General features: G+C 43.2%; 1 protein-coding gene across 3 annotated transcripts in view; it reads left to right on the top strand.

The window, feature by feature from the left end:
• The window catches only part of HOMER2 (homer scaffold protein 2), a 60,310-nt gene that overhangs the window by 35,287 nt on the left and 10,733 nt on the right, over window positions 1-14,290 (top strand). The window contains exons 3-7 of one of the 3 annotated variants that reach the window (XM_066196174.1): window positions 3,207-3,338; window positions 9,486-9,578; window positions 10,675-10,701; window positions 10,845-10,984; window positions 12,514-12,670. In XM_066196174.1, coding sequence (XP_066052271.1) covers window positions 3,207-3,338; window positions 9,486-9,578; window positions 10,675-10,701; window positions 10,845-10,984; window positions 12,514-12,670 — 549 coding nt within the window. Of the gene's footprint in view, window positions 1-3,206; window positions 3,339-9,485; window positions 9,579-10,674; window positions 10,702-10,799; window positions 10,985-12,513; window positions 12,671-14,290 lie in introns of all 3 variants that reach the window. The other 2 variants (XM_066196173.1, XM_066196175.1) reach the window with 2 other exon arrangements.

The following is a 14,290-nucleotide window of genomic DNA, read 5'->3' as shown; positions in this document are numbered from 1 at the left end:
AGTCCACAAGTTTATTCCATTTTATGATGCAGCTGGAATTTCACTTTGTGTGTATTATACAAATGAGGACCAAATGCAAAGTATTTCATAAGGGCTCATTTGAATTGATGAGTGGCCTTTTCTTATAGAATTATCATGCTGGATTGCAGGTAGGGATGGAAGAGAGCTTTGGGGCTCATCCTGCCTTCCTGCCTGCAGCAAAATAGTGCCCTTTTACTTTTCTCCCTCTTTTGAAATTTGAAAATTCTGGCTTTTACTTTCACAAAAAAAAAAAAAATAAATCCCAGTTTATTTGACCTTTCTCGTTGTGGTGGTCATAAATGCTTCCCCCTGCCTCCTGCCCCAGCTGAGACCATCTGCCCAGAGGATGGAGGAGTGGTGGGGAGCCCTCTCCCGGTCTCACATAGCTGAGGGTGAGGCAGCGTGGGAGTGCGGATAAGCTGGGTTACCTGGCAGGAACACCTGCAAGCCTCAGTGTTCATTGTTCTTTGAAATCACAGCACCCTTTCTTTCTCCTAAGCACAACCAACGTGATTGATCCCTTGCCAGTGGAGCTCTGAGATGATGGCCAGATCTGTGGGGAAGTGAATATACAGGCAGATGGGGTGAGGATGGGCAGGAAGAGCGGGTGATTGGACCCACAGCATCCATCTCCTCTGAACTCATAGAAACATGAGCTGATTTAATCTCCTAAGCTTCTACTGAGGTTTTCACTTCTCTGTAGGAATGCAGCATTTCTGAAGTGCCTGACTGACAGAGGAGGATTTAAGGGGAAAGGTAGAGACCGCTTCCAGGCAGTTGCACTAATAGAGCTTATTATAAATTTAACAGATGAACTGTCAGTTTCTCGGAGGTGTGTGCTCACCACAACCTTTCCTTGGATTCTCTGGTGGCCATAGAAAAAAATTAATTTCTGAGGTGCTCAGCTAATGTAGTGCATTGCATTGCTCAATAAGGTGTTCCTTGGTTTACAGTTTGCAGCCCTCATTATTCCTTTTATCACTTCTCATAATATTGAACTGTGTTGTACATGATAACTTTAGTGTGTTTTTTTAATATGTCTGTATTTTCTCAATGATTATTGTAGGACGAATGGAGGAATTTTATTCTTCTCAGGGTCAGGTATCAGTGAGTGAAGCTTTTGCCTTTCAATCAAACTGGTCATTTTATTTTTTTTCCCACAGATGTCTAAGTTGATAGGCACAGCAGGACTGAAATAATACTTTCCATGACTTGAAATTTCTGGGAATGTTATAGTTTTTAAAATAAATTCTGTAACTTGAGAAGCTAGACATTTGTTAGTGGTTCATCTGTCTGATGTAAAATTTTTTTTAACAGAAATATATAGCACTTTCTTTAAAGTTTCTGGAAAGCACCCTGATTTTTGGGGTTGGTGGTAGCTTTCCCTCCTGTTCTTTTGACTCTCTGTGCCATGCAATCCTTGTATTATCACAGTCCCTTCACACTGTCAAACCTCTACATAAAATCTCTGATTTTCTTTTAATTTACATTACTGAAATGACAGTTAGATTTTATTGGCTGTTCCTATGGCACGACTTAGCTGGAGGAGAACGCATCTGGGCAGCTTTGCTCATAACCTCTGCTGGTGCACCAGCCACTCAAGAAGATGTGTTGACCCTGAAAACTGATCACAGAATCACAGAGTGGGTTGGGTTGGAAGGGACCTCAAGGATGACCCAGTTCCAAGCCATGGCAGGGACATTCCACCAGACCAGTTTGCTCAGAGCCCCATCCAACCTGGCCTTGAACACTCCAGGGATGGAGCAGCCACAACTTCTGTGTTGGCTGCACAGTGTGTTGACCTGTGCTGGTTGCAGGGTCACCTCTCCCCCTTTCTTGCCCTGTTTTTTTCCCATGCAAGGGTCAGTTTCAGGGGTACCACTCACCTAGCCCTCCTCTGTCTTGATCCTTCTGAAACTTCCAGTGGTGGGGAATGGCAGAAAATCATAGGTTTATTTGAAAGTGATGATGCAAAAAGAGGGAAATAAGTTGAGTAATTTTTAAGAAAGCAAATGAAAGTGTTAGCACAGTGGTCAAGGCGGGGATGGAGCAAGTAAGGATCTTCCTCTGGTAAATTTAATTCATACTTTTTGCTAAATGTAAATGATAGCTTAGGAAAAAAAACTGCTTGGAATACACAGTAAATGATGTTGCCAGGATACTTCCTGATCATGTTAATTAAACTGTCCCACAGATTGGGCTTAATTACTGCATAATTTGCATTTTGGAAATGATGGTACGCATTACTAAAGAAAGCTCTTATTCTGCTAGCAGAAAGAACATTGTACATGAATTAATTTCCTGGGGAAGAAGTCGCTAGACTCATATAATGATGTATCTTGAAAATAAAATTAAGATTTTTGATAATGAACTGACATGTACCTCATTCCTTTTAGCAAGATTACATTTTATATTTGTTCCACTAAGTTCCTCAGAGACTTCATCCACCAGCCTTCCTCTTGTTGGCTATTTCTTTAATTACAAGAACCACTGTTGCTTTCAGGGTTGCTGGTGATGAAGCAGATATTTGTTAACATGTGTCAAGAGGCAAAATATTAGTTCCAAGGCCCCAGTTTGATACTGCATACGCATTGCTGGTGATGCGCTTCACCACCCTCCCAAGTTAAACTCACTGTTAAGCTGTCAGCTTCTCCTTGTCCTGTTTTTTATTGTCTGGTTTTGTTTTAAACTTCTGATATGTTTCTGGCATCCTACTTGTGGAGGCCTGAGGGCAAATGGAAAAATGCAGAAATACCTCTCTGCCCTTCAGGTCTGAGTTCAGGTGTCACTGGTGGATGCCCTGCTTAGAGGCCTCAAGCAGGTGATTGTTGGGGCAGTGGCTGTATGGCTTTCTAATGCAAAAACAAAAAGGATTTTGCATCTGCATTTCTGCCAGGGTAGTTTCGTGGCTCCTGACCCTGCTTTGAGTTCAGTGACGTTCCTGCAGCCATGTTTAACTGCCGGGTTGTGATGGTACTATGAAAAAGAAGACAAAGCCTCAGAACTCCTGCAAGAATTAAGACAAGAAAAAAACTGTTTTGTTTTGGGGGGGAAAAAAAATTCTTCTGAACACAGCAATTTCCCAATTTAGCCAGCTAATTGCTTTGGATGATACCGTTGCTAGGATATGCATTTCCGATGTGACTTGCACGTTTTAATTCTTTTTTTGCTGTGTCTGTGACCAGGTGATCATAAACAGCACCATCACCCCCAACATGACCTTCACGAAGACGTCGCAGAAGTTTGGGCAGTGGGCAGACAGCAGAGCCAACACCGTGTTCGGGCTGGGCTTCCCTTCTGAGCAGCAGCTGACCAAGGTAACAGGGCTCCCTGCACTGCTGCGAAGGTGACAGGGCTCCCTGCACTGCTGCAAAGGTAACAGGGCTCCCTGCACTGCTGCGAAGGTGACAGGGCTCCCTGCACTGCTGCGAAGGTGACAGGGCTCCCTGCACTGCTGTGAAGGTAACAGGGCTCCCTGCACTGCTGCGAAGGTGACAGGGCTCCCTGCACTGCTGCAAAGGCTGCCTTGCTTCTTCTTAATGCACATCCCCAACCTGTTTGTTTCTGCAGGTCCTCCTCAGCACTGCGAGTGGCTCCTCTCTGGGGTTACCCACTGCCTGTGGGTGGCAGTGAATGCTGCTGGTGGCTGACAAAACTGCCTTTGCATTGGTACCAAACCCCTCATCCTGGGTTTGGTGTTAATGAAACACTTCCCTGGACTAGGGACTGGGTACATTAGCAGGCTTGTAAAGGCTAGAGCAGCCTCTTGTTCTGAATAACCAGCACCTGAAAATACTCCTCTGTCACTGGAGTAGTGGTCTTGACAAGGGCTTATCAAGCAGCTGAGATGATTGTTTGTTCATGTGGTAATAAGCCCTACTTATCTAACACATACTTGACTCCTGAAGCATTGGCTGCTTGGCACTGGGCTTCATAAGTGACCTCAGCAGGGTGTCCTTGGGCATGCCACAGCCTCTCATGTTGCTGTCCTCTCCTGTGCATTAATAAGAAAAGGATCAGGAGAAGAAGGTGTTTCTTGTGGTGTCTAAAGCAGCAAAGGCTGAGCACTGCACTAGAAGGACTTCCCTATCGAGCGAGTTGTTATAGGAATTTATTTTAGTACATCTGTCTTAATAAGTTTTCACAGTTTCTAGAGAAATGCGTTTTTGCAAGTGTTTCTTAAAGGTAAAAGTTATTTTACTTTTCATATGTTAAATTTTTTTTGGACTTGGGATGCCCATAGAAGTGCCATGGCATTAATCTGTTCTTCAAGGGTGATAAAGGCACGATGTGCAAAGCTTGTTTAAAAATGAGTTGCTGAAGATGGTTTGTTTTATGCTGCTTAACTCAGGTGTACAGGATTGCTCATTGCACCTATGCATATTCACCTATGCCTAAACTCCTGGGGCAAAGAGGTATTCATAGTAGCTAATAAGATATGTGGGAATAGGGGAAGATTAAAATGGACCTAGGGGAATAATTTGTTTTGAGTAACAGATAAATATGATATAATGCAACCTTTGAACACTGAATGGGAGAATTAGCACCTCTGGGTAGTAATTTTTAATCCTGGATTACTGAAGTTACACCTCTCCAACATGACACGGGACCCCACGGTGCCTCGGTGGGAGGCTGGGGCTAAACATGCACCGTGTGCCCCGTGGAGCAGGTGGTGCTGAGTCTGGCAAAGAAGAAGAGAGGTAAATAATATAATAAGGCACTGGGTTCACTATATTAAGGCAGGAAGTACATTTGGAGGACCTTGCATCCAAATCGGAGAAATTTTACCATGTTCTGCAGACCTTATCAAACACATACTCTGAAGAAATGCCTTGCTGGTATCAGCTCGTCAGTGTTCACGTGGCCAGTCTAGAGCCAGTGTGAATAACATGTCGTGTGGGCACAGGGGCACCAGCACCAGCTGTGTTTCTTTCCAGGTCATTTTGCTCATTTGTTTGCACTGCATGATCTGCTGAAGAGCCCACTGCCCAAAATACAACCTTCTACTTGCATGAAGGGTTTTCCAAGTCAGCAGAAAGACTTTTTCTGGTCAGAATATTGAGAGGGAGCTTAAGGGGAGCACTTCTGAAAATAGCTTGAGATGATCTTTTAAAAAAGAAAAGAACTCAAAATTCTGACAGTTACCTGCAGCTGAAAAATATAAGAAAATATAAATATAAGAAATATATATAAGAAAACCTGGTTTATTACCACCATGCAAAGCAATGGGACAAAGATACTCCATTACTGTCTATGCTTCTCAGTTTAATTATTGAGCCATTAGTAAGAAAGATCAGAGTTGAGAGTGAGATTACAGCTGTATAAGTGTATTGGGAATAGTAAAATCAAGTTTCATTTTATATTAATATCATTATACTCTTATAAAAGATATAAATTAAAGCTTCCCTATTTTACGGGAAATAATTGAAGTGCTTAGTCAGGAATTGGAAGGGCATACTAAAACTCCCCTAAACCGGAGATCGATAGCCCTGGCTTAAAATAAATATAAATAAATAAAGCTGAAAAATGTCTGTTGAAAGCAACGGAAAATTATGAGGCAGGAGAAGAGGTTAGCATGCCTAAAAATGCCTGCATTTTTAAGTACATTGCTTGGCCTAATAAAAGATATTGCCTCATTCTAATGCTTTGCTTCTCTTGAGATACTTAAAGCATTAATCCATACCTATAGGGAAAAGCAGTTCAAATTAAACATGAGCCATTAATGAAAACTGCATTCCGTGACCCAGTAACCTAATTACCATTCACATTGATTGGGAGAATCCCAGGGCTTAAAGTTGATGTCCTGCTCAGGGTCCTTTTCCCCTTTTTCAGGACTCGCTGACCCCTCCTTTCCCCCCTTCCTACCCTGTGCCTCAGAAAGGTCTCAAAGCATTGTTCAAACGTCGCTTCAGCCAAACTGAGGCAGGAGTCACAGGAAACAGACAGTGTGTGTGGGTGTGAGAAGGCAGGGCTGCTGCTGCGCAGGTAGTGCTGAATTCTGCACACCAAGTGGTTAAGGAAGATTCCTGCTGTCGTTCGGGGTGCTTTGAGGCAGCCGTGCTATATATGAGGAGCTGCAGGTAGTCAAGGGCATAGGGACAAAGATTTATACGGGTGAGAAACCCAGTAAAGCCAGACTTCGCACATCATAAAGCAGCTGCCTCTGGCCCCTGGGAAGGCCTGGACTTTATTTCTCTGCACTCCTGCACATTATGTGTGCCGTGTGTGCCAGTCACTGCATTGCAGGGCAGCGGGCTTGGGGCAGAGTCTGCCCCAGCACACAGCACAGCCACTGGCCCAGCTGGCATCAGAGCTGGGATGGAGCGAATTCCTGGGCACTTTCTGGGGCAAATGGTCTTGTTGGGAGCCCGTCTGCCCCGTGCTGAGGGCTCATCCCTGGAGAACCACGGGAAAAGCTCGTGTGTGTTGTGGGTCACGGCACAGCAGTGCTCCCCCGGGGCTGTCACATCACCCAGCCTTGTGCAAACCGAGAGGGAGATGAAATATTTATGAGGCTGCTTTGGGTGGGAGCAGCTGTTTCATCCGATACTGGCACAATTTGTCGGTAGGAGACATAAAATATAATGCCAGACCAGGAGCTTAAAATTTATGCGTACAAAATCATGCTTTTTAATGTACAAAATGCTAAGGAGGTCTATTTGAATATATATATTTTTCTCCTAGTGACAAACTGACTGTGGATTTGAACAGCCTTTAAATAATTTGTGCAATGCACAGTGGCATCCTCGAGTCCCCATTACATTTCACTGGCCAAGACTCCTAATCTAGCAGTGCTCATGGCTGCAGCTGCCTGACCAAAAGGCTTCACAAGTGTTGGTAGCAGCAAATCTTTTCCATATGTCAGCTTAGTCACACAGCGTCCTGGGGTGTGGGAAGGCACGTCCTATAGTCCATGCTGGACTGTTGGGGTGGTATTCAGTTGGCATCTCTCCTACTCCAGTTTTTTGGAGGGTTTTTTTGCTAATTTTGGGAACTTTGCCACAGGGCAAGCATGGCGCTAAGGAGATGAAACATTATGAATTCTTGTAGTTGGTTTTGGGTATTTAGATTTTCATTGCCCCTTGAGACCACACTTACCAAGTGTTCATTTTCTGAACATACTTTTTCATTAGGAATTTGACATTCGTTAAGCACTCCCTTTTGTTGTAATGGTTTGATGGCTCAAAGTCAACTTAGACCTTGGAGGTGGGGCGTGATTTCGTGGTACCAATTATTTGTCAGCTATTTGTGTTTGGGACAGAAGCAGGTGGTTACTAGAGAGAAATCAGCTCTGATTTCTCCCTGATTTGGCCCAGTGGCTGTGCCACACTCTCAGACAGCCTCGGGCTCTGGGTGGCTGCAGAACCTCCTGCTCTGCTCCTGTGCAATGGGTGTTGCAGTACTGCAGAGCTGGGGCTGGCACTGCCCCTCTCAGAACAGCAATCACTTTCTAAATGCAAATGTGTCTAATACATGTGTTGGTGAACTAGAGACATGACTGAAATAATTTATGCAATGAGGTCATTATTGGGTTAGTATTGAAGATTAGCGTTGCTCAATCATATGCAATTTTTTTTAATGGAAATATGGAAAAATGTCGTCTTCTTCCCAGCTCACATAATTTTTCATAGCAGTCTTCTGTGTGCTTCATGAAGATAGCTGCAAACTAAAATTTGATAGATCACTTCCAATTCTTTTTGTCTGTTCATATTTTGTATCGTCCATGAAGAACCCTCATAAATTTTTCATACATAAGATGAAGAGATTTATTGTAAAAGAGAAAGATTTATTACAAAAGACAGACTCAAACCAGCCTTATACCATCCCCAACAAACACAAATGTAGAACTTACTATTGATACAATGTTTTAGAAATAATCAGCTAGTTATAGCTGCTCTGTCACAAAGCGGGAGGGGCGCTTGGTGTAAAGTCAGAGTTAAATCACTAAAGGCACAAATGTGATGTGGTTGTTCTTAACGATCTGTGGAGTGCTGGAGAGGTAATCAAGTCACTTGTGCGTGGAGTGACTGCAATGCCATCAGATGGCAACTGCTGCCATCCGAGGGCACAAGCTTTGCCTGTGCAATGTCAGCTGTGGCAGGGGAACAGCTGGAGCCCAGAGCTCCATCCTCCTGCACCCAGTATGTCACTCAGCTCTTAGAATGGGCTCCTCCGTGGGCTTTAACCACCAGGTGTGTGTGTTTTTGTTGGAAATTACCCTTTGTGTGTGCTACACAAAACACACGTGCCTCCACGTGTAAATCCAGATTTCTTTTAGACCAAATGGAGATTTGTTTAATCGGTCTCAGCATTTTACTGAGAGAGCATGCTAAATATCTGCTGTAAATCTAAAGTTAGAAGGCAAGATTACTAAGTGAATAATGTTTCTTTCTGTTCTTCAACTGTAAAATTGGATGGTTTTTTCATGCTTTTATTTATTTTTTTCATAAGTGTTCTGAATTATCCAAGGGTATAATGGCAATCCTTTTGTCATAAACTGTGCAATAATACATCTGTTTCTATTTTTACTTTTAAAATGTCTTGCCTTTTTAGCATTTCAAATTTCTCAAAACACAGGCAAGCAAGACCAAGCACTTTTAGCTGAAAGATAAAGTTACCTATTCTTATAGTGGAGGCATCATAATTTTAAAAGTAAATTACGTATTATACCCTATTTTCCCATCTTTTTAATCCTCCTTTTAAAATTTTAAACACTATTTAAAGTGTTTGACGCCCTGCAACCCTGACTGGCTGTGATAATACTTGTATTTCACAAATGCCAGGCTGACTTTGGCAGCAACTCATAGAGGTTGTGATTGTTACCTTCCATCTTTATCTTTCCTTCCTCTCACCTCCCCCAGTTTGATATATCTCTCTTACAGGAAGGATTCAAGCCTTTATCTGAAGTCTTCTACCTTTATTTTTGAAAGTAATAAGAAAATTAGAGCAGAAAAACTATGTTTTCATATGACTTCATCATACACTGAGATCTACCTTCTTCTCCTTTTTCCTATATCTTGATAATCCCTTGCTTCCCTCCTGCAGATGAACTCATTTGCATTCTTTAATTGAATTCACTTGCTGTTAGGAATAAAGACATTGATAATATTTTTATCTAAACATATGTCTTTAGGATTTTTGTCTTTAATACACTGCCAACACCAGGTGAAACACGGAAGGGGGAGGAAACAGAACCAAATCAAACCAGGAAACACCAAATGCTACTTTTCCGCCATGGGCTTTTACTGTGTTTGGGCAGAGTTATAAAGATGTCCCTCTTCTAGAAACACCCGTTTCTCTTGGAAGAACCATCCTGCCAAAGAATTAAAATGTTTTTTCTTGCCAAAAATTCTAAATTAATAAAATTAGTTGTTCACTTTTGGATATCTATGCCATACAAAGATAGCAATCTTAATGGTTTGATGATAAATCATGTTAATAAATATCTTTCATGCTTTTTCTAGTTTGCGGAGAAGTTCCAAGAAGTAAAAGAAGCTGCCAAACTTGCAAGAGACAGATCTCAAGAGAAAATTGAGACCTCAAGCAATCATTCACAGGTTTGTAATTTAGCTTTAATACCTGTACACATACAGGATAAATAATTTAAAAATACATTTTCAAATGGACTGTGCCAGCTTCTGGCAGCCAGCTTAAAGTATATAAAATGGGGATTGCTGAAGGTAATTGTCAGTTGCTGGACATTAGCATTGTCAGAGGAATATTTTTCATCCCTCCATTTACTTTCATTTAAATCTGATTTTTTTCAGCAGTCCTTGAGCTGTTACAACTTTTTTAATAACAGGGAAAGCCATATATCCTTTGATTTGTACTGTTATACATAGTTCGAGTCACTGGGAAGTAATTCAGTGCAGTGCTTCAGCAGACAGTAAATGAGATTCATCGATGTCCTTCTTTTTGTTCACCTGTCCAACCCACTCCTGTGGGCTTTGGTTTGCCTGACTTTGTGTCCAGTGTTCCCTTGCCCAGGGGTGGCTGGTGGCAGCTGTGGTGTGGGAGCAGGGGCAGTGTTTTAGGGGGTGGCAGGAGGCTGTGTTGTGCATCTGCAGACACGCTCTCCTAGGCAGCACACCTGGCACCCCCAGTGCCTCAGTGTCCAGCCAGGGCTGGGTCTCCTGCTCACTGAAGAAGTTGAGTGTTGTCCCAGTCTCTCTCCTTGGCTGGCTGTATTTTTGTGTGCATTGCTTTAGGTAAGACTGAACGCTGCCCAGCAGGTGTTCCTGGCCTGGGCTGGTGTTTGGACAGATTTTGATCAGAGAGGAATTCAGATGAATGATCAGAAAAAGCTGCTGGATGGTTTTAGTCTTGCAACCAGCCCCATTTGTGGGGCCCATAAATACTCATCTGAGTGGCTGACTTTGGATAATCATTTTGTAAAGACTTTGTTCATGGTCCTTGCAGTTCACTCTGTTTTCTGTTGGTCAGCACCAAGCAGTGTGTGAATAGTATGTCTTTGGAGGAGCAGTATTGTTTGTTTGTTTGTACTTTGTGTGTTGTATTGTTTCATTATCTTAAAAAAGCCAAACAACTTTTAGAAAACACAAGCCTTATCAGGGAAAAAAACTTCTAAAAAGTTTTGAACACTTTAAACTTCCATTTGTGTATCACTGTAATTTTTTCATTCTTTTTAAACAGACCAGCTTTGCAGCCAAGATGAAAAGGGTATGTGTGTGTTACCACTGCTCTGCCAGGAGAGCCGAGGTCTCAGCCAAGTGGTGTGGGATCAAGATTACAAAGAAATTGGTGTTGTGGTCTTGCAGGAGATGCAGGAGACACCCAGTGTTCGTTTGTGTGTTGTGCTGCAGGAGTCTGGACGTGAAACACCATCTTCCACTCGAGCTTCAAGTGTGAATGGCACCGACGACGAGAAGGCATCACATGGTGGCTCTGCTGAGGCACATCTCAAATCTGAGAATGATAAATTAAAAATTGCTCTAGCCCAAAGGTGAAGTTCATGTAGAACCTAAATTGCATTGGAAAAGTGTGCTGTAATTATCTGATGGATAATGGTATTAACAGAAATTACTCAGATTGTAATTAATTTAAAATGGTGCTGCAGAACGGATGAGTGAATATATTTTAGCGAGTTACCTCCTGGTATCCAGTTTTGAAATATTTCCCATTTCATTTATTCCTGATGTAGTTTGTGAAGAAATAAGATTTCTTTTAATTTTGCTGATGCCAACTATTATAACCATCTTCCTTCATGAAGTTTTGGAACTACAGAAATAACATTAAAGCCATAGGGGAGCAATTGCTGCTGATAACATGTGAAGCCAATCTTTCTTCCTCTTTGAGTTTGCTACACTTACTTTGATGAAAATAGATACGGATATTTAAAATTATGAAAGGGAATGAACTCAACCATAAAAAGTTGAAGTGAGAAGTATAATTTCATCACAGTGCTTGGAAGTCTTAGGGGATATGTCTAAATTGTGGACAGAGGCCCTTGAAATCACATTTTTTGCTATTTGCTTTGATAAATAATTTTAAAATGCTGAGAAGAGTAATTTGCAGCTGTAGTGAAAGTACAGGCACTGCAATATGCAAAGTTACAACATTAAAATAGAATAATTCCCTATTGGGATCTTGCCTTGTCTGCCTCTTGCATGTGAATGTGTATCTGTGAATGGAAAGCAAATCTAACACGATCAAGCTACTCGTTAAAAAGGTATTTAAAAAACAAAGCATCACTGTAAGCAGCGTTATCCAGTGTGCAATTCCAAGGTTGCATATATTGTGTTTGAAGTACAACATCTCTCCTTATTGACATTTCAATAGCTGAACCTGTTTCAAACAGTAATGTTAGCTCATTCCTCTTGCTGAAGACACCTCCACAGGCAGGCAGCAAGTAGCACACAGGGAGTTTCAAAGCCCTTTTCCCATTCACCCTCTAATCCTGTGCTCTGTGCTGCAGCTCGAAGCTTTGGGGAATGAGTGGTTTAATTCTGCAGCATTATGTAACACTTTTATAGTTTAAGAGTCAGCATTAAAATAAATTCAAATATAGATCATGTCAACCCCCTGAAATCTTCCACTTGGAATTGCTGTGCCATCTGCAGATGTGCAGAGTGGCTGTGTTGCAGGGGTGCCAGGTGCCCAGCCCCAGGTGCTGCAGCCACACAGCTCAGGAGGTGACAGGGACCATGCGCTGCCAGGGTGAGACCCCTGTGTGCAAATGGGCAGCTGGACCCTACAGCCTGCTCTGACAGTCGGGCTTTTGTTCCAGACACAGGCCACTGCTGCTGGAGTTGGTAGATCCCTTTGTTTTGACAGAGACAGTCAAATTAAGGCTTCTGTTCTCTGTAGGCATGTAATGGCTAAAGGCAATTACACACGTCTGAGTGCTCTTGCTCTTACTGCAACAAATTGGCGGTGAACACGCCGCGGTGGGGGGTGATTGCAGACAGGTAAAGGATAACAGCTCACAGGAGTGCAAGGTGAAACCACCTCACGGTGTCCTGTTGTTCTCAGTTCATCCAACGTGAAGAAGTGGGAGACGGAGCTGCAGTCGCTGCGGGAGAGCAACGCGCGGCTGTCCACGGCCCTGCAGGAGTCGGCGGCCAGCATCGAGCACTGGAAGAAGCAGTTCTCAGCCTGCAAGGAGGAGAACGACCAGCTGAGGGGCAAGGTAGCAGAACACACCCCCAGGGGAGCCGCCCCTCCCCTCGGCTGCTCCCACCAGTGCTCGCTCTTTCAGATCTCTGCAGCTTCCTCGCTGTGTGTGTCAGGAGATGGAGTCGGTCTTTGAAAAGGGAGGTGGATGGGGAGTTCAGGCAGCTGCTGCCCTCTGCACACAGCAGGCAGGGAGGGAGCAGAGGAGCCGGGGCATCATGTGAAGTTCCCTACTTTGGGATTTGGGAGACTTGGTGGCAGCAGGGCTTGCTGGCTGGGGTGAGAAACCAGAAAGGTTCTCAAAGTGGGGCTACTGTTGCATATCCCTTTCAAAGCTCACTTAAATACTGCCAGATATGAATGAGCAGAAGGCGAGGTTGTGGCCTGGTTGCCTACAGGACCCCAGCCTGGGAACCACTCAGTATTAGAAGCAAATCCCAGCAGTGTGCAGGGGAACGAGGATGTGAGTTATTTCCTCAGCACTGTGGGCTGTGAGCCGGGTAGTCCAGCATTAACACCTGGCACATCTCATCCAGAAACCTGCCAACAGGCATCATCAAAAGCCTTTTCTCCTTAATTACTGAGCATATTTCTCAGTTGTGTAAGATGGAGGGCTAGCAATGGCTACAGTAAAGAACAACTCAGAAGTTTAAATCTGTGAAGTCTGGGTTTAAAGTAGTCACTGGTACCATCTCTCAGATCATACTGTGCCATCTGCAACAGCCCCTATGGGCACAGGGGATCCTGGGCACGGGAGATCCTGCTTTCCATGAGCACTGCTTTTGCAGGGATATTTTCAGCCTATTCATCCTAAATGTTTTTGGAAAATCTGGATCCTTTTCCTGCTTCTTAGATGATCACTGCGACATTTAAAGTAGAGATCAGATTGTATGAGATTGTTTAGTGTTTGCTTTTGAAGAGGGAAGGAATTTCATGTCTTTTTGTGTGTTAGTAGGCTGCAAGTAGTATTTCAGTGTTGGAGGTGGTTTGGGTTGTTTGTTGGCACTGAAAATCCTTGTGGAACAAGCTTTTTTCTGAGGCCAGTACTCACTGTTTATTCATTTGTGTTTTATGGGTGCACAGTGGTAACACACAAATCAAACCAGAGCTGTATTAAGTGATGTTATATTAACAATTTGATATTAGTTGTTACATGATTTGGGTTCCTATATCCAGTCTTTTGTGGGTAGGGGAGAAGTGAGAGACTGGAACAGTATGTTATGGAAAATGTCAAAATGTCAAAATTTCCCTTTCTGTACCATTGCAGGGGAAAGTTCTCATCAATGCATGCCACATCCCAGTAGCTGTACTAGGGAAGAAGAGATTATTAAAACACCACTTTGCTGCCTCTTCAAAGTCACCGTGCTGGTGACCAGCCAGACTGTGCAGCAATGCTGCCTGTATAATGTGCTGCCTTTCTCTATACATGAAGGTTTTCCCCCAAGCAGGTTCTTTGCTCAGTGCTCACACTGCACCACTGCAGTGCGCTGGGAAGTTCCTTCTCCTTTATTAATTGGGTCAGAAGTTTTTGCATATTGCTCTACCTTCAAATGAGGGAAGTTATAATCCCAAAGCAACACAAAGCTGAGAATTAAAGTACATACTTTAATGAGCTGGTCCATCGGCCTGTGGGAAG

Source organism: Chamaea fasciata, unplaced genomic scaffold (genome assembly GCF_029207755.1).
Source record: "Chamaea fasciata isolate MVZ Bird 193981 ecotype frontalis unplaced genomic scaffold, bChaFas1.0.hap1 SCAF_14, whole genome shotgun sequence".
NCBI lineage: Eukaryota > Metazoa > Chordata > Aves > Passeriformes > Sylviidae > Chamaea > Chamaea fasciata.
Note: the sequence above shows the minus strand (reverse complement) of the source record. Positions and strands in the feature narration are given on the sequence as shown.